This window comes from Melozone crissalis, unplaced genomic scaffold (assembly GCF_028551555.1).
Source record: "Melozone crissalis strain CALT ecotype California unplaced genomic scaffold, PUWL_Pcris_2 ptg000027l_1, whole genome shotgun sequence".
Taxonomy (NCBI): Eukaryota; Metazoa; Chordata; class Aves; order Passeriformes; family Passerellidae; genus Melozone; species Melozone crissalis.
In genome coordinates this window covers 58,563,959-58,584,443 of record NW_026535805.1, presented here as the reverse complement: position 1 = coordinate 58,584,443, position 20,485 = coordinate 58,563,959, and the positions used below count along the sequence as shown (strand labels likewise).

At 43.9% G+C, this 20,485-nt stretch overlaps 1 protein-coding gene across 1 annotated transcript; it reads left to right on the top strand.

Annotated features, from left to right (window-relative positions):
- The first annotated feature begins 8,304 nt into the window (after positions 1 to 8,304).
- Positions 8,305 to 13,070, top strand: MYCN (MYCN proto-oncogene, bHLH transcription factor). Its single transcript, XM_054279691.1, is given in 5 exon segments — positions 8,305 to 8,693; positions 9,559 to 9,838; positions 9,841 to 9,906; positions 9,908 to 10,358; positions 11,555 to 13,070. Coding segments are annotated over 4 exon segments (1,293 nt in total). The 5' UTR covers positions 8,305 to 8,693; positions 9,559 to 9,664; the 3' UTR covers positions 12,157 to 13,070.
- The last annotated feature ends 7,415 nt before the right edge of the window (positions 13,071 to 20,485 follow it).

The window sequence follows — 20,485 nt, the reverse complement described above, 5'->3', positions numbered from 1 at the left end:
TGGGTGCTAGGACATTCTGACTTTGCTTCTGCTCATTTCAAATTACCTAAATCAAAAGCATGTTATGAAATTATTAAATTAGCTAAAAGTGAAGGCAAAACAAGTGAGCAGTTTTAAAGGATGTTTAAAATGGTGCTTTATAATATCATTCAATCAAAATTCCATGTAACCTTTTCTTCTCTCAGTCTTGTAGCTACCCTTCTTTGGGGTAGCTACAAGACTAACATTGCTGTGCTGTCTTCTGCCTTGTATTCTTTTTTTCAGCTTCACCTTAGTTTGCCACATACAGTCTGTAACCTGTCAGACCATTTTACAAAATTATGTACAATTTTCAGAACAAGACACTTCTTTCAGCCTCCTATTGATCATGGCTCCCTTCAAAACAATTTTCTGACTTACAAAATGTGCTTCATACAAAACCCCCTTGCATTTGCCCGGAAAACATATAAATTTATCAAATATATGAAGAGATCACAGAAGTTGATGAAACTAATGCAAATCTGGCTCTGTTGAGTCTGGTTTCTAATCTCTAACAATCATTTGTTTCACCTCTATCAAGGCTGGGGTATCCATGATTTGTCAAGGAAACAGCAGGAAAGTTTCACAGAAGCCCATGGAAATTAGCTAAAGTGAATAAAGGACATAGCCAGCTCTCCCTTGGGAGATTATGAAAGACATGCAGAAAAAGAGGAAATGGTAAGACATCCAAAGATCGTGGCATAGCTCTTCATACATGTGTGCTTGCAGCCACAGATACATCAAGAATGTCTGACATAAATAAACAAAACTTCGACCTGCTGATTTACTAAAGTGGGGATGGTAATAATAATAAAACCATCAAAACTCCATAAAGGCCTTTAATGTGTCTGAAGATATTTTCATTACTGCAATAAGTGTAAAATGTTTCCTTTGCTGTTAACAGTTTTTACGGCAAAGCTTTGAAGAATGTCCCATAGGTTATCAGTAAAGGCTCTATATGTTGCATATAAAATACGAACCAACTAAACAATCCAGAAAACTTCTTTTAAGTTGTGGCCCAGGACTAAAGCTGGAATCACAAAGGACAGATCTGTCACGGGTCTCATCTGGCATAGTCCCAGGGGAAGAAAGCCATCTCAATTGACACCAGCTGAGAGTATAGTTTGATGCATCCCCTCATTCACTCTTAAGTCCATATTTTCCTTTTTTTCCCCTTTTATGTTCTAGTCACCAACACCATTCTGGCCAGTCACTAATAGTCCAAGCTAATCTTCCTGTTAGCTTGCATTTGAAAATGAATCTCAGATGTAGGAAATTAAAGCCTTCCTCTCAAACATACAGCAGATTCCAATTGAAAACTAAAGAATTCACATTTCAATCCACTCTCCAAGGATGTCTTTCTCTATTGGTAACATTTGGAGATGTTTGAAAGGAGTAATAAGGACAGGTTTATGTGACTGGTTATAATTTTACCTTCCCAACTGCACATTTCACATTTGTCCCAGTGAATTATCTGGTAAAATATCTCATTATAATGAATAGTTTAAAAAGCTTTGCAATCAGAGAAACATTTTGAGCTAAAGTTTCAAAACCAGTCAGAAAAGTGAGCTTGCATAAAAATGCCCAATTGCCTAAAACTGCTCAAAAAAAGAAAAAAATATTTAGGCACATATAAATATAAAATTTTGCAATGCTTCAAACAATTAAATTATTGAATATGTGATACAAAGCAAAGAGATACAGGTAGAAAAGAAACTTGGTAAGAATGAGGAACAAACTATACAAGTAGCCATTTTACAAGCTGTGTGAACAACTTCAAAGATCTTCCAGTGTTCACTGAACAACTTTTCTGCTGTGGCACTAAAAAGATTTCAGCTTAATTAAGCTTTTCAGAGAATTAAACTCATTGAGAACAAGAAGTCTTCCTGATGAAGACTGGATTTTCCACAGACCACTGTGAGGAGGAAATCTTACTTGATGAAGCTCTGAGACCTCACCAGCCCTCTTCCCACCTGCCTATTACCTGCAGCAGGTAGAAGCAGGAACTGCTGAGAAGAGAGAGAAGAGAAGGGAAGGGAAGGGAAGGGAAGGGAAGGGAAGGGAAGGGAAGGGAAGGGAAGGGAAGGGAAGGGAAAAGAGAAGAGAAGAGAAGAGAAGAGAAGAGAAGAGAAGAGAAGAGAAGAGAAGAGAAGAGAAGAGAAGAGAAGAGAAGAGAAGAGAGAAGAGAGAAGCAGGAAACTGCCCTTCAGTATAGTTTTCTCCATGCCTATAAACTGCAAAATATGAGTCTTCCAGGCTTTACTAAATTAATTTTCCAATGGCTTTCCAGTTCTTCCCTGACTTTAACAGGCAGTGGAGTGAATATTTACTGAAGAGGCTCAAACCCCTGACTTCCAAAGAAAAACTGAAGACCTGTGATAAGATTATTTAAAAAGACATCTAATCCTGCAGGAGGATATATTTGCTGGGGCTGAAGGACAGAGCAAAAATCTACATCACTGATACCCTCAGAATTATTAGCAGATGACAATCAACTGTTTATTTGCAGCATGGTAGTACAGATCAGTGTCTTGGTGTGCTGATATTCACCATAATTAAAAAAAAAAAAAAAAGTGCCAAAGCAGCAACTGTAATGCACTACTTTTCTTAACTTTTTTCAGAAGTTAAATTATTCTACCAAAACCCAATTTTATCATTGCACTGGGCTAGAGTATACCTAGCCTGACATTACCAAATTTGTGGATGACACCAAGTTGGGTGGGAGTGTTGATCTGCTGGAGGGCAGAAAGGTTCTGGGAGAAAGGGTCCTGGACAGGCTGGATCAATGGGTCAAGACACACCAAGTGCTGGGTCCTGCCCTCGGGCCACAACAACCCCTGCAGTGCTACAGGCTGGGGAAGAGTGGCTGGAAAGTGGCTGAGAGGAAAACAACCTGGGGGTGCTGGTCAACAGCAGCTGAGCACGAGCCAGAGTGTGCCCAGGTGGCCATGAAGGCCAGTGGCATCTGGCATTCTGTACCAGAACAGTGTGGCCAGGAGGACACACTATTAGCCTGGAGAAAAGAAGACTCAGAGAAGATCTCATGGCTCTCTACAAGTGCCTGAAGGAGGTTGTAGCCAGGCAGAAATCAGCCCCTTCTCCCAGCCAGCTGGTGATAAGGAGGTATAATCTTAAGCTGTGCCAGGGGAGGTTGGACATTAGGAAGAAATTCTTCCTGGAATACCACCAAGAGGTGGTAGAGCCATCATCCCTAGAGGTGTTTAAGGAAAGACTGGATGTGGCACTCAGTGCCATGGTCTGGCTGACGTGGTGGTACTGGGTCACAGGTTGGACTTGATGATCTCAGAGGTCTCCTCCAACCTACCTAATTCTGTGACTCTAGATAAGCAGCCTCATTGTGAAACATGTCACTTGGTGGTCTTACCTGCAACTTTTTGAAGTTATTTTTGTTTTGCTTTGCTTTAGAACACAACAGTAAGATAACCAATGCTTAGATGTTTATCTAGCCATATATAGGGTTTGAAAATCTGTTGCAAGCAGGATGTTTTCCTGAGAAACTGCTATATAAAAAAAACAAACCAAAAAACGTTTCTAGGCCTTCTGGTTTTAATGAAAATCTTCTAATGCTCCCTGAGCAGCTAGAAAGGAAAGGAAGCTGAGGGAGAAGCTTGTACACCAACACTGGTCTGTCTGACCAATCGCTTTTGAAGAATCCAAATATACATCAAAGGCACAGAAGGTAAAAAAACCTCTTTTCACCACCTTTTGAAAGATGGTTTCTCATATATCTAGAAACACTTAAAGGTGGAGCATTAAGCCACTTTACCATTAGATAAATCCAGTATCTCCACTGTTTTCAGCTGCCACAGTACTATTCTATTATCAGACTACTTCTTATGAATCATATGGCTTCAAAATAAGTTCCAATTAAAGACAATTAGTCCTCTGATTACTAGGTACTTCATAAAGTGCTTCTGGATACACAGGTGAGATTGGCTACAGACCTCTGTGGTAAGTGAAATAACTCACATTTTTCATTATTTTGGTCATGTCAAACATTATATAAGCACAAGGTATTGTGGCTAGTAATTGAGATTAGTAATTGGTAATTTTTATGTCACAAGAACATCTGTATTCTTTGCAGACCTTTGTGACATCCACAGGGCTTTGTGACTCTGCACTATCTTCTCATCTTACTGGATAATGCTGATGCACTCTGCAAGAACTTACGGGAAAGCAATTGCTACCTCAGACTGTTACAATCAGCTTACGAGGAAATCTGCTTCAGTTTCCATAAGTGACACTGGGCAAGTCCCTAAGCCTATCTCACCTGGATGTGGGTAAATCAGCAAGAGAAATCGTTTCGATTACACACCGGCAGCAGCTACACAGCAGGGAGCAGCACAACTCCCTAGCAAGTTACTGAATGTGCGCAGGAATAAATCTGCTGCTCTAAATCTGGCAGCTTCTGTAACTGTTAACTTTAATGCTTACCTCCAAATACTTAATCCACCTGAAAATTTTACTACTGCTATTTAACAGGAAGTGTATTAGGTCTTTTTTAAGAAAAAAAAAAATAAAAAGCTCTATGAGTGTTCATACCTACATTCTTTCTAGTCCTACTGAGAGTTTCACATGTAGCTTCTGCTGGCTAATACAGAACAGGGATAAATTGTCCCAAGGCTGTCACACTTTTGCCAAGTGCACTCAGAACACTGGGGTATTGACCACTTTCCCCATTCCCTGATTAACAAGATAGTTCATAAAATCTTTTACAGTGTGACATGGAGACAAGAGACTACATACATTACTTCTGAAATGAAAGCAGAAATGCACTGAAGTTTGGGCCCCTCTGAGGAAGACAACTGCACACATTATCAAGTAATAGTATAATTCTTTTTATCTTCTCAATAGTTGCAGGCTGTGAGGGTGAATGAGAGGTGTGTGTGGCCAGAGAAACTTGCCTCACACAGCATTTCTTAATGAATCAATGACACCAAATGGGAAGATGTACAATAGCCCTGAGCATAACTTTCCTGTGTATCATGCCCAGGTATGTACATCCCAGCTCTCAGCACAGGGCTTTCCCAGGGCTCTTGCTAGGCCATGCTGTAGACCATTGGATCCACTTAGATTCTTACAACTATATAAGGAAAAACATCTTTTAAACTTTTATATACTTTTTTACACTTTTCTGCTTTTCCAGAGAACGAGTTCTTACAATGCTTCAACATACTTGCTACACAACTGGTTTTTATTGGGACCCACTTCTACCACCAGCACATCTTAATCCCCAAGTTCTTCCAGTGAAACGACATAATAATAAATTTACTACTAGTAAATTATTTCAGATTTTCATTTGCCTTGAGGCTTCTTGATATATGCCATTTCAGGGACAGAATACATCAGACAAAGAAATGCAAGCGTTGATAAAAGAGCCCAAGGTAAGTGTCAGTCAAAATACCACAAGAATTTGTGCAGTCCTTCCAAAGTTTTCCACTTCTTTCTCAACTGCAGAAGACAAAGCAGTACATCTGGGGTTTTAACAAGTCTTTTTACCCAAACAGAGTTATTCCTCATACACAGTAACATTTCTCAGTATACTGTTTTCCATTTCCTGTTTGTGGGGGGTTTTGTTTCTCATTGGTTTGATGTTTTTTGGCAATGAAAGTTACTTTAAAAGACTGCTTTTATTAATGCTCTCATTCAGGGTGCTACAAAAGATATCACACACCACAACAGAGCTTCCCTAGAAGCTGAAGGTTTTAATCCCATGTACATACATATGGAAAAATAAAAAAAGAGAAAACTTAAAAAGGCTGTTGAGGAAATCTAGATGAAAATTGTAATGAATTAACACTAGGTAAGGTAGCAGCCCACATCCCTTCTGGATGGGCATAACAATATTTGCATAGATAAAAACCTTACAGTCAAGATCGAAAACAAAAATAATTAAAGGAGAAAATCATATATAATTGCTCAAATGCACAGAGGCCATTGACTGATGAGAATTTTTAAATTTTTCACATATTCTGTGACCTGCATACTAACTGTTCATGCCTCCTCACAAGCTTCAACCTGTTTAAGGTTACTAAGACGTGACGGGCAAAAAAATCCCAACCACCCCCACTCTATTTTTGGCCAGCCGATTAATCCAAATAGAAATTCATAAATCTTTGTGCTTTCAGAAGAATTTACATCTTCAAAGTACCGAGAGCACATTTGCTAATCAATGAATTCCCCTGTCTCGAATCTGAAGGGCCTTGGAGGAATGGGGGGGCCAAACCACCACAGTTCAGGCAAACCTGGCCCCGAATACTTCACCAGCTTGATGCCACAGGGGCTGGCAGCGGCCTGGGCAGCAGCAGGTCGGGCGCTGCTGTGGTTTGTGCTGCCCGCTCCTGCACAGCTCGCTCCAGCCAAGCTGTGACTCAGAGCAGGGGATCTAAAGGTCACCTTCAGCACCCCGCCTGAACCCTGAGCGCTCGGAAGCTGCGCTACACAGGGTTCACCTTCCAGGTGCCTTTTTGCTCTCCGCCAGACCAGCCGAAGGCTCCTGAGATCAGCCTCGGTGAGGGAAGGCGGGCAGGGGCGAGCAGGGCCGGCCAGCAGCTCAGTGCCTTGGCCGGGCCATGGCAGAGCAGGTGCCACCCTCGGGCAGCCAGCTCGGCCCGGGCCCGGAGCCGCCTGCCGGGCCTGGGACTCGCAAGGCCGCCTCGGGGCACCGAATGGCTGCTGCAGCCTCCAGGTTTTGGCCAGTGAAGCGTGACATGGATTCGAGGAGTGATCACCACATGGGATAGGACTTCCTGCGCAAAACTGCCGGAGGGGGCCAAGCGAAGGGACCAGTACATCCCTGCCTCACGCAGGGTTTATTTCGCTCTTTCGCGAGCAGCCTCTCCCTCCTCAGCCGCTTCCATCGACGCCCAGCTCTCTCTCCCACCACCATGCCCACCGTGTTTGAACAGCCCGGGCTCGCCCCCAACCAGGCGGGACGGGGAGGCGGCCCCGCCGCCACCGCACACAAAGCGGCCGCCCGCCGCCACCGGCCTGCAGCGAGCGACGCCCCAGTCCCCGCCTCAACCTGCAGCCTATGAGCAAGGAGGCACCGCCCCGAGCGGCGGCAGGATTGGGATCGTGCCCGCGCCCGCCGCCGCGCAGCGCCGAGGAGAGCGCCGCGCTCCCGTCCCGTCCCGGCGCGTCCCGTCCCGTGCCGCGGCCCCGCGCCGGGAAGGAGGCGAGAGAGCGGTGGGTGCTGCCGCCGGGCAATGCGCGGGGGCGCCGGGAGCGCCGCCGCTGCGCCGCGCGGCCGCAAGGTGTCGCCGTTGGCAGCGGAACGGGGGCGCGGCGGGCGCGGTGCCGGTGCGGAGCGGGGAGAGCGGGGCCGCCCGCACGGGGCCCTGCCGGCAGCGCGGCGGCGTGAGAGCCCCGCTGGCCTGCGGGGAGGCGATCGCTACCGAGCGTGTACAGAGCCCCGCGTCCGAGCGGCTCCCTCGCCCGGCCGCTTCCCTTAGCCCTTGTTTGTTTATTTTCAATTGCCCCGGGGGGTTGCGCCCGAGGTCGCAGCGGCGGGAGGTGAGGAGGAACCGCGACGTTCCTCGGGGCCGGCGTGGCGCGGGGAGGGGCGGCCCCACGGCATCCGAACGCCCTCCCGGAGGATAAAGAGCGAACGGGGCTTTTGGCGCCAAACGCGCGGCCCCGCCCTGCGCGCGTGGAGCGGGGGCGGGGCCGGCTCTCCCGCCATTCTCCCGCTGTTTCCCAGTGCTCCCTCCAAAGCGTGTCAGGGTTTTTTTTTTATTGGTTTTTTTTTTGTTTTGTTTTTCTTTAACTTGCCTTTTTTTTAATGCCTTTTTGGGGGGTTAATAATATCCAGCTGCTTCAAAGGCAGGCAGTGACAGTGATCTGTCTGCGAGCAGAGGGTGGATGCCGAGGCCGGGGAGGCTGCGGGGGCCGGCGGGCGGGCACGGAAAGTGCTACAGACACCATCAGCTGCTTTTTTTTCCCCTCTCCCCTTTCCCCCTCCACTCCTCCCCCTCGCACACCCACCACCATCACCACGGAGGTAAGAAGAGGAAGCTGCAGGTTCTGGGCTGCAGGACAAAACCCCAGTCAAATAAATCCAATTCCCCATCGCGTTTTGAGTTGCCGAACTGGGAAGGATGGGGCGGGAAGGCGAGCGCAGGGGCAGAGCGGAGCCTGAATGGGGTTCTCACTGAGCAGAAGAAAATCCTGGAGGATATTTGTGTTTTGGTTTGGAGCTGTCGCACTGAGATCGCCTGTGTTTTGTAGGTGCCTCTTTACTGCTTTGCATTTTAAACAGTTTAATGTATTTCCCGAGTAGAAAAATGCACAGTCCTGGAGGCGCTTAGGGGGCGGGGCGGGAGCGCAGCTGAGCCGAGCCGGGCGCGTTTCTCGGCGTTTCATCATAAGGCTTTTCATGGATTTTTTTTTCCCCCTTTTTGGTCTCCGTCTCAGCGTCAGCTGTTGTGAACCCAGCAGAACGATTTCCTTCGCGTTACCTTAACCGAGCTGAAGGGAGACGCTGACTCGATTTTTTGGACTTTAGGCATTTTTCTTTTTTTAATTTTTTTTTTTTTTAATGTCTGATGCAACGGAGCTCTCTCTCGGCAGAGGAATGGGGCTGTGGTTGACGGGCCGTGGGTAGTGAGTGGGGGTCCGGCCGCGGGAAGGGCAGCAGCGCGCACTCCTCGGAGGTGAGAGCTGGTGTGTGTGCAGGAGCTTTGCGTGCATGAAGTGGCCGAATGTGCGGAGTTGCTGTCCTTGCAACCTCGTTGTTGTAGGAAAAAGGGGGGAAAACTTCCCGTGCTTTCTTGGCAAATCAGGAGGCTTTGTTGGTGGCGCCGGGGTGGTTTTAATGCATTTTTGTGCGTGAGGTTATTACATAAGGTTGATAATTTCTGTTGCTGCTGGATTTCCCCTCCTCCCCCTCCCCCCTTGTGTTGTGTGCGGATTTCGCTGGCTCGCTTTGAGTGAATGAACTGGCGATTTGCGAAGTTGCAAAGAGCCCCTCCGCCCCCCTTTTTTTTTTTTTTTTTTTTTTTGCATCTTTCTCCTCTCCCCTTTGCACTGTTCCGCAGTGACAAAAGGAGTAAACTTCCTCTACTTTTGCTGGCATATTAAGAAGCCTTTCTGGAGAGATTACGGTATCAAAGCCATGCATCTGTCTGCAGTTACTGTGCTGTTTTGAGCGTTTGAAGCGGTGTGGGGAGAGCAGGCAAGGGCTATGTACACAGGCTGTGCATCCCCGCCGGACTGTGCAGCCTGGGTCTGTGTCCCCACGGAGCGGCGGGGCAGGCTCTGCACGGGGGAGCACTACCTGAGCGCTTTGATTTCAGTATCTTGAGTCGGGAGGAGAAAGGTGTGTGAGATGTTTTTTTTTCCCTCAACTTTCTAAAGGCTCCTTCTTGCTTGCTATTTATGATGGGATTATTAATTTTTTTCCTTCCGTTAAGAGGAAGGGACTCACGTTCGTGTCTGTTTGTTCGTATTTTTAATTGTGATTTTGTTGTTTTGTCTTTTTTTTTTTTTTTTTTTTTTTTTTTTTTTTTTTTTTTTTAGTTTCAGGTCGTGGGAGAACCTCTCTTCTTCCCCTTGGTGGAAATATCGATAAAACCTGTGTTTGAAACTATTGCTTGACACAGGGATCAGCAAAAAGACACCCGTAATGCCAGGAATGGTCAGTAAAAACCCAGACCTCGAGTTTGACTCTTTGCAGCCTTGTTTCTACCCGGACGAAGATGACTTTTATTTGTGCGGGCCGGACTCCGCTCCCCCGGGAGAGGACATCTGGAAAAAGTTTGAGCTGTTGCCCACCCCTCCTCTGTCTCCCAGCCGGGCCGGGCTGCAGGAGCACCCTCCGGGAGGGGGCCCGGTGCCGTGGGGAGGAGCGGCTCTCTGGGGCTGCCGCCCCACCGACCCCGTGGACTGGGCATCGGAGCTGCTGCTGCTGCCGCCCGAGGCCGACCTGTGGGGCGGCATGGACGGAGGGGACTTCTTCGAGACGGGCCCCGGCGTGACGAACAATCTCAACTCCATCATCATCCAGGACTGCATGTGGAGCGGCTTCTCGGCGCGCGAGAAGCTGGAGCGGGCGGTCAGCGAGAAGCTGCAGAGCAAGGCGCCCGCCGCGCCGCCGCCGCCCCCGGGGGCCGCGGGCAGCCCCGCCAGCGCCCGCGCCGAGCTGGGCGGCGCCGTGCCCGAGTGCGTGGACCCGGCCGTGGTCTTCCCCTTCCCCGTCAACAAGCGGGAGGCGGCGGGCGGAGGGGCTGCGCGGGGCGGCCGGCCGCCGCGCCCCGCCGGGGACAGCCGGGCGAGCAGCAGCAGCAGCTCCTCCGGGGACGACACGCTCAGCGACTCAGGTAAGCGCTCCGGCCCCAGGGTGCGGAGGTGGGGACGGGGGTGCCGGTGCGGCCCCCGCCGGCCGCTCTGGGGGCGGGCGGGGCGCTGAGCCCGGAGCCGGGCGGGGCGCGGGGCGGCCGGCAGGCGGCAGCAGGCGCGGGGCCCGCGGGGGCGGCGGGCACGGCCCGGGAGCAGCGGGCACGGCCCGGGAGCAGCGGGCACGGCCCGGGGGCAGCCCCCGCCCGCCCCTCGCCCTGTGCCGGCTGCGGCGGGCCCGGAGCCTTCACCGGGCAGCAGCTCCAGCCCGGAGTGGCTGCGTGGGGCTGGGCAGCCTCCGGCGCCCTGACAGTCTCCTGCCCCCGGGGGGCTCGCGGGGGTGGCAGTGCGGCTGCCACCGCCGCCCTGGGCACAGGTTTACGGGGGATGACCGTGTGCGCGTTCCCTTAGGCACCGTGCGGGCAGGCTGGAGCTAGACCAGTGAACCCTTAGAGCAGCGCTTGTACTGACTGAGCCCAAAATGCTTCAGACATCCTGTGTGTGTGTACGCAGAGAAGTCCCCTTGGGCTGAACCGCGGTTTGGCGTGTGTAGATGAGCTGGTCCCTGTGACCACCGCTGCAAACTTGGTGATCCGTCCCGGGTTTCAGAGCCTGCTGTCCCTTTAATGTCTGGTTTGACAGCTTTGGGTGAGGAAGCACTTCCAACAGCTGTCTTCTTGGCAGTGCACCAAGCGCCGGCTTAAAGGGTCCCCGGCTGGAGCAGCTTCACCTTCTGCCTCAGAACAAACCCAGCGATTGTTTCGTTTTCCGGCTGCTTTTCTACCAAGCAGGGGCTGTGTTGTGGCTCTGTGCTTGCCTTTTGTGCCACAATTCGACGATTCCATTCAAATTACATACATTCTGTCTAAAAATTCTTTTCTGCCACTGTGATTGTGTGGGTGGTAGCCCCATTTTGATTGAAAATTAGATGTGTTTAAAAAAACCCATCTCATCAAACTTACTAAGCTTTCAGAAATCCCTGTTCTTTGTTGATTTCATGTGTATTACACACTTTTACAGATCTATATCTGACTGCAGATGGTGGGTGCACCGCGGTTTTGCCATCAGTTTCATTACGGCTTTTACTGGATATATATTTTGTCAACAAATACTGATACTTGTAATCAAGGTATTTACAGAGAGAATGATGTCTGTTTTATTTTCTGTCCTTTATTACCAGAAGATGATGAAGATGAGGAGGAAGAGGATGAAGAAGAAGAAATAGATGTTGTTACAGTGGAGAAAAGACGCTCCTCTACCAACAAGTCTGTTACCACCCTTACTATTACAGTGCGTCCTAAGAACACCACTTTCTCATCAGTCAGGACACAGCAGAATGGACTCATACTAAAGCGTTGTGCCCCAATTCACCAGCAGCATAATTATGCCGCTCCTTCTCCATTCGTGGAGGCTGAAGAGTCTCCACCACAGAAGAAGTTAAAAGTCGAGGTGCCCCGTCCAGTAAAACCCACGATCCAACCAAAGCTTAAGAGTTCAAGTCCTCGAAACTCTGATTCAGAGGACAGTGAACGTCGACGCAACCATAACATCCTGGAGCGTCAACGACGTAATGATCTACGGTCAAGTTTCCTCACTTTAAGGGACCATGTTCCAGAACTGGTTCAAAATGAGAAAGCTGCAAAAGTTGTGATCTTGAAAAAAGCCACTGAGTATGTTCATTCTCTTCAGGCAGAGGAGCAGAAGTTACTGCTAGAAAAGGAAAAATTGCAAGCCAGACAAGAACAATTACTAAAGAAAATAGATTACAAGCGGACTTGCTAAACTTTTTTTTTTTTGTTTTGGTGTTTTTTTCTGGCTGATCAGGACAGTCATTGCCACTTTGCACATTTTTGATTCTTTATAAAAAAATTGTGTTTTTTGACGTTAAGAATGTTGGTTTTAATTTCAATCCAGTCCCTGAAGTAATCGACAGACTATATTATCCGGGTACGGAGCAAATGATTTTTCTTGCAAGGAGTTTATTGCAAGATTACCAAACAACAATGGACTGCCTTTGTTTTTCTCCTTAAGAACTGTAGATGGTGGGGATTTTTTTTTTTTTAAGTGTTGTGAGCATTTGGAGCTGCTGATGACATCTAGTTGAGTTTTAAAATGTTCATTCCTAAGTTTTATGGTGCTTATGTTCTAACAGATGTTACTTTAGGGGTTGGCATTTTGTGCCCCTGTGGGAATTTCTGTAAATACCATCTACACACTTGCCTTTTGTACATGTCTTGGGTTATGAGAGGTGGCTTTTGCTGCCAGTATTAGACTGGAAGTTCATACCTAAGTACTGTAATACCTCAATGTTTGAGGAGCATGTTTTTGTATACAAATATATTGTTAATCTCTGTTATGTACTGTACTAATTCTTACATTGCCTGTATACTTTAGTATGATGCTGATACATAACTAAATTTGATACTTATATTTTCGTATGAAAATGAGTTGTGAAAGTTTTGAGTAGATATTACTTTATCACTTTTTTGAACTAAGAAACTTTTGTAAAGAAATTTACTATATATGCCTTTTCCTAGCCTGTTTCTTCCAGTTAATGTATTTGTTAATGTTTGGTGCATAGAACTGGGTAACTGCAAAGTTCTGTGTTTAATTTCTTCCAATGATGTACATTTAGTGCTGCGTCTTATAGCACTTTGAAATACCTCATGTTTATGAAATAAATAGCAATTACATGATGTGCCATTTACTATTTTTCTTTTAAATAAAATCTTTAACTGCAGTATTGATGAAATACAAAAAGCACGGTCCCATACCCTTGGCACTTCAACTGTCAGACTGTAGCTGACACTACAAAGGTCAGCTGGGCAGGACATTTCTGTTTCTGGTTAAATAATAATTGTAGTAAGAAATATGTTCCTGTTATTTCATACTTGTCTTGTCAGGATTATCCCAGGGGAACAGATTTACCACACTAATGGAATGATTCCTGTGTCGTGCAAAGACTCCTCAAATATCTACTGGGCCCAGAGAATTGTGAGGGATCACAAACATGGCTAGCAAACTTCTGCTAAGGGATTGGCCTCTGTGGCACACTGGTGAAGTAAATGATGGAGGCAGACTTGCCAAGGCATAGGAAATTAAATATTGTAATAAACAAAGATCTTAACTTGGCTGCAGTTCTTTGCATTAGGAAAGCCTCAAAGCTGTCCATCATTGCACTGGAGAATTAATGTTCTTGTTTGTAGCTGAAGGTCCTGTTTGTTACTGCATTAGTTAGTACAACTGAAAATATCAGGGAAGATGCAGAGCCATGAAGTGTGTATCAGATGAAGATGGAACTTGGTTGTCTCTGGAGTTGACTTTTGGTATGACAGGAATAAGACACTTTATGCAATCTGTTTGGTCATTGTATTAAAGACCATGAGACCAGGTGTTTTATTTTATAGTCTCTACAGGTATTTTTGACACAGGTATTTTCCTCACACTGAATCTGAAAAAGAGAAGGTAGGAATTAATGACCAAATGGCTAGAACTTTCCAGATCCACGTGCAAGAAGCTCACCTGTCACATCTGCCCCTGCTTTAGCCAGGAAGGAAGTAGCTTGTCTGTTGATGGAGGTACAGAAATCCTGTATTTCCTATGAGGTAACAGGAAGAGCAGTGTGGGGGCAAGCACCCCCCACTTAATGGATGTGCCATATGTCTGTCCCTACAGGTTGTTGATGCACTCATAACCGATGTGCTCTTGGGGCCCAGGCAGCTTCTGTACCATGACTACCAAGAACTGTACATGATCAGTGCAGTAAATCCAGATCTTCAACACGGGTAAATTGGTGTAACGCTGTGGATTCAGCTAGGCCTACACAAGCATTTGAAGAACTGGGCTGAGTAAAGATCTAAATTCAGACCCAACCATAGTTGTTCCATATATAGAATCTTTGTTTTGATTCCCTTGACATGCTTCTTCCACTTTCCAGCTGCAGTGATAAAACAGTAGACAAAGACAATTGGTGTGAACAATTACAGCATACATTTAGTTTTACTAGCTAAAACAATTTTTAGCCCCCTTTTTTTAGCAATTTCTGTTGAACTCCTGTTGCACTGTTTTCAAACAAGGTATGCATCAAATGAGTATTCTTGAGGACGTAAAGTCCCTTCCCATTCTCCTTCTCCTTTCCTTTCTTCACACTCGTGGAGAACTTTGGTCCAAATCCTCCACTCAGAGTGAACTCTGGATCAGATCAGGTTGCTTAGGGTCATGCAACCAAGGCTTGAATATCTTAAAGGATTGAGATTCCACAGCCTCTTTGGACAACACGTGTTTTTTGCCTACCACGACTGATTCAAATTTTTGTACTACCTGAAATTTTCCTGGTTGCAATCCTTGTCCATTGCCTCCTGTTGAACCTCCTGGAAGGGTCTAGTTGCACCTTGTCTGTAACCTCCCAGTACGGAGTTGACGGCAGCAATTACTTCTTTCTCTTCTTGAGATAACCCAGTTCTGTCTTGTGGTAACTAAGCATTTAGAGTATAATGAAGGTATCAAATAATCAAATACTCAGATTTGTTTGGCTATTCAACACAAATCCCAGCTCAAAGCCTCTATTTCTCACTATAAATGTGGGAGTTTTGGTCTGATTCTTTAGAATTCAGTGATAAACGTCCAACTGATGTCTGTGAAGACAGAATCTAGTGCCATAATGTTCCCATACACTGTACCATTTGCCTGCTTCTCTGTGCTGCACTAGCAGTACTTTAGCATTGTCTTTTTTTTTTTTTGCTTTTTCTTTTTTAAAATAAGGAGTTGATAGTTTTTTTTCATATCATCACTGTAGGGATTAAGTTGTCAAGGTCAAATATTTCTGGTAAAAAAATCTCAGTTGTAGGATGTTAATAAAGTTACAGTTGTTAACTAGAAGATTTCTTTTGTAGTTACATGATAAAAAGAATTGAGAGTTGAAGGAAAGACAGCTGTTGAAAAGAAGTGAGCAATTAATTGTGTAATATTTTCTGGAGAATCAGTACAGTAGCCAGAAGGCTGCATAGAGAAAGACATAGGATCATAGCTGCAGCCATTACAAAAGATCCTTTTGCAAGTGTATCTAGAGTGGGGAGTCCATAAGAACTCAGTCAAATAATTAATTGAGACGTTATTTCCTTTTGGGTTTTTTTTTTAAATACATACCTATATTTGCATAACAAATGCAAAAATATCTGTCTGGAGAATCATATGTGGCAAGTACCTAACAGCTGCTTATTACAAAGCAGATATTGCTGATTCCTGAAAGGAGAACTGAATTAAGTTGATCTCAGCCTCATTGGATCTGCTATAAAATTCCCAAGTTCCTTTTCATACAAGAGAGAATTTGCTGATAGTTTTCTCCAAAATCACATATCCCAGAGGATGCTCTCCTTCCCTCCTTCTGTTTATTTTCTTAAAAATACCACTAAGAACACAAGGGACTTGTAACACTGAAATGAAATGATTCCTCCATAAATTAGTAGAAGTGAAACACCAGTGGGAGACCTTAAAAAGGTGAAATGTGTTAATGGTGTCATTACCACTCGGTCACCTGTTGCCATGAGTGCTAAAGAAAGTGCATTTCTCAAACCCTGAGCTGCTGTTATAGCAACTTATCACCAGGTCTTGGCAGGACTCCTTGAGAGATCCCGAAATATATAATTTACAGTTTGCTCCTGGGAAGTATACTGTTAAACCAAGCTAGAATAAAATTACTTCAAGTGGGTGACATTCTTAAGCTTGAATTTCCTGGCTTCTGGCTGGTTTATATCAGAAGATGTAATTTGATTTAGAATATTAATTTTGAGATAATTAGTAAATTTTTAATGTACAATTGCAAAATGCTATATGATCTCTACCTGGGTTACTTTCTTCTCCTTGTGTCAATCTCCCATTTCCCATTTCCCTATTCCCTTCCCTGTCTCTTTTTCTCAGGAACACAAAGCCATCAAACTTAAAGGGACTTGAGCACAGCACACAAAGCTTTTGAATTAAGCAGGGATGTCAGTAGAAACAGGAGATACACAACACTTCCAGAAATCTCAGAGGAAAGCAGTGGTGCAAAACGCGGAACAGAAGCTGATTGTGGAGCCAACATGGTGAGTTTTGCCTCAGCACTTCTGGCTGCTCCTGAAGCACTGACAAGCCTGAATTCAGAGCCCTTGGTCTGTTCCAAGACAAGCTTTCACTTTTGCTGAACTACCTGTCCAATTTGCTGCCCTACAGTAGTTTTTTTGCTGCCTATCTGATTTTACTGACCCTGCAATGAAGCTTGGCCACCGTAAACCAGATGTTTTGCTGCTGGGTTGTTTGACGTGATAATTCCTGCTGCCTGCAGATCTTTGGTTCTCATCCAGCTTTGTGCCCTTACTGGCCAGATCCTTCTCTTGATGAGATTTTGATATTTTTGCACAACAGTCAACTTGGAGAAGGTAAAATGAACTTTTGATGTCTGAACCATGGAGGTTCCTTATATATATGCTGGATGAATAGATTAACACACATGCTGTGCGCACACAAGAGATTCCATAACTGTTGATCCATGAGCCCTGCTAAATAAAGCCTAGTGTATATTTTAACTGAGTAAGTTACAAGGCTGTCCACTTGGCCCTTTGAAGAAAAAGCAAACAAAGACATTTTGTTTCCTGTATTTATGATCACAGTATGACACACCTAAATAATGCAGAAATTAAAAATAAGCATCTACAGTGTAATCATAAATAATGGCAAGTATTTTTTAACTCCATGGTGAAATGGAGGGGTGTGTAGACTTATCAGACTTAAAATTTATCAAACTTCTAACTGAATTATGACCTATTTGTTGCTGATCTCTGAATTGTTGCATTTTGTATGCATGATCATTGTTAGGCTCCATATATGCTATTATGGCTGCTCTGTTTGTGAGCTATGTCATTTGCCATCATATAGTGTTTGCATCTGACATTATTTAGATAAGTGGAGACATTTTCATTTTATGGTAAAATAAGATTATTTAATTTTTCTTATTCTGTGCTCCCAATTTCTCAAAGTTATTTGTCTGCTTTAAGTGTTTACTGCTTTCTCTCTGCTTTCTGTCTTCTGTACTGCATGCATTTAGGGAGAGGAACTCTCTTCTATGTTATCTGTCTGAAGCTGAGTTAGATTGTCCTGTGAGTGGCTGTATCAATCATAAAGCTATAGCAAGAGTCCTGTTGTCTAACAGCTACACAGAGCTTAGTTTTATATTAGGGGTAGGATGAGTCATGCTGTCTACATCTGTCTAGTTTCACCTTCTAATCTACGAGCTTTACAAGCATTACAGAGTTTTAAGCAACTAGCTGCTTAGCTTCCTAATTCTCCTTATGTAGTCAGCAGAGAGATGCAGGCTCTTCCCAGAACACAGTCCAGAGCATCTGCATTGGGCTTTACCTGGAACAGGCCCAAGCACTGCTCTGTACCTTGAGGAAAGAGTGATTACAGCATGCAAGGGGTGATTACGGGAACTGGGCTAAGGGCTGCTTCATTGCTGCTGGGTAACCAGGTTACTTGATCTCTTGCTGATCTTACTTACCATATGAAATTTAAAGCAATGATTTGGAGAAAACTGCAGGCTAATAGATGCTTTATTTGGAATAAAACTTTGCATGAATGTAGGATAGTTGCTTTAATCGGCATAGTTGGTTTATTTGCAATTAAATAAAATATTTCAAGGGCACTTATCTCCATTTCACTTCCTAACACCATCAAAAATAAATACATAGTGTTTTAGTGTTCAATGATTTCACTTCCTCACAGAACAAATCAGTGTAATTAGAATATTATTTGGATGGATATTTTTAGTATCTGTATACAAATAGATTTTTCTTCTGCAATACATGGCAATTACATTTAGGCAAAATCTTGCTTCTTCAGTATGATATAGACTTAATAAAAAGTACATTGCAATTAATATTGTAATAAATTTAATTCCAACATCTAATTAATATTGCAGTTCATGGTGTAGGAGATGAAGGAACTATCTAATATCATACACAGATCCAATGTTGTCTAGTACCTCAGAATCCTCAGAAAACATTTTTAAAACCACTTAGAAAATTTCTTCTTTTAAATTCCTAAGATCAATGTTAAAACATCCCTGAAATATTGTTATGAATTTGCTTTTTAATATAGAAATTATTTTTGTCTTATAATATTGTCATTAGATTTGGCACTCTATTCTTTTTGAAACAACTTGGCACTTTATTTCTTTTGAAGCAAATGTTCAAAAGGAACAATGTCACAGAAAGGAAATCACACTATTTCAGTGCTCAGTCACCCTCAGAATTTGGTCCTATAGAGCTAGAAGATAGTATTTAGATACTAAATCATGTGCTGAAATGAGAGTGGTGACATGTAACAACCTCTCCCTGGAAATGATTTTTTTTTTAATTTTTAAATAGATAATTAGATAGCATGCTTCATATTTCTCCTCTACAAGAAATCTGGAGCAAGTTTGGTTGATACTCTTAGAATTGCATATACTCTTAATTAAGAGTTGGATAATTCTTCATAAGAGAAAATCTAAAAGGAAAGCAAACATACTTCATTTTATCTCAAAACCTGGTCATCAAAAATGTACTGTAAACTGTGGTTCTGAGGGCTTCTTATTTCTCATTTTCTCCTACAATTGTTAGTTTTGGTCATGGTTCCAAGGCAACATTTGTGAGTCACATCCTCAATAATTATGATTACAAATATTTCTCATTTCATTTGCCTCAGGCCAGACAAGCCTGGGTAAACCATAGTCCCAATGTATTATTTCTCAGGTGCACAAGAGAAATAACCCAATCTTCAGGTTGTGAAGTGCTGTGTTGTGAAGCCATGTCTTTATGAACACTTCCTTCAAACATGTGCTGCTAATGAAGCTATGTTATGATTTCAATAATTTCAATAATTTTTATTATCTTCAGCCTTTAAACATTCTTATGCTGATCTGATGCATTACTTCACTTTTCTTTTTAGCTAAGTAGCCCTGCAGGAGGCAAGGGGGATTCATCTGACCAGATATCAACTCCTTTTAGCCAATAAAGAAAACAGGTCTTTTTAGTGCACAATTAATTTTACTGTTAAGTGGCTATTTAAAATGACACAAATTAATCTCCCCCTGGAAGTGCTCATTTTGGTATGGACTGTGGAGAGACCTTGGAGGACCAGATACAGGAACCAACGCTGCAGATGTCTAATGTGGGGTTTGGTTAAAAATACCTAAATTTTGATGTCTGTAGATATCTAACTGAAATCTTGATATCTAGGTGCTGTTACAGTCAGTGAAGTCTGGATAAGGATTCAGTGTGGATGTTTGTTTTAGGGTGAATTGGATTAATTCTTGAGGTTCAGTTCTCTGTAGTGATCAGCTCTCCAATACCTATAAAAGGCACTCCAGGCACAGAGTGAAATATAAACACCTATACATTAACACCTAATTTCAGTGCCTTAAACTACAAGCTGAGTCCAAATACTCCTGTCTTTCTTTCATTTCATTTACACATTTGAAAAGTTTTGCTTGAACTAGTCAAGTAATCTTAAACCCAGTTCTGTCTAGTTCATTTTTTCTGCAACACTGAATATCCTTTTTGCTTTGGTTGTCTATTATAGTATCTCCATATCTTCAGCATATTTGGATTTCTTTCATCCTCTCACAAGCCCTGTTTATCACCAATATATAGCAATATTCATCAGTGCCAGAAAATTGCTTGCATTACTGATAAAATCCCCTAAAACAGCTCTCACGTTACCATATTGCATGGTGGGCAGGACCTTATTTTCTCCTTCTCACACCTACACAAAGCTCATTTACAGGGCATGTTGATACATTTCAGATGGTGATATACTGACAACATTTTAAATTAAATTAAATGATAGCACATATCACTTTTTTTTTCTTTAATTAAAAAAACCAAACAAACATGACAGGAGAAAAACCAGAAAGTAGATGAACATTTAGAAAAATCACCAGTAACTTTTATATGAATGTTTTTTATGGGATCTCTGATAGTTTGAACTATTTCAGTGGTTTTTTCCCTTTTCTTGTTTCTACAACCTTACTCCAGTAGTTTGTATATTTCTTTGCTCCTTTAAAAAAATAATTTCTTTTCACAGCTTCTGTGGTCTT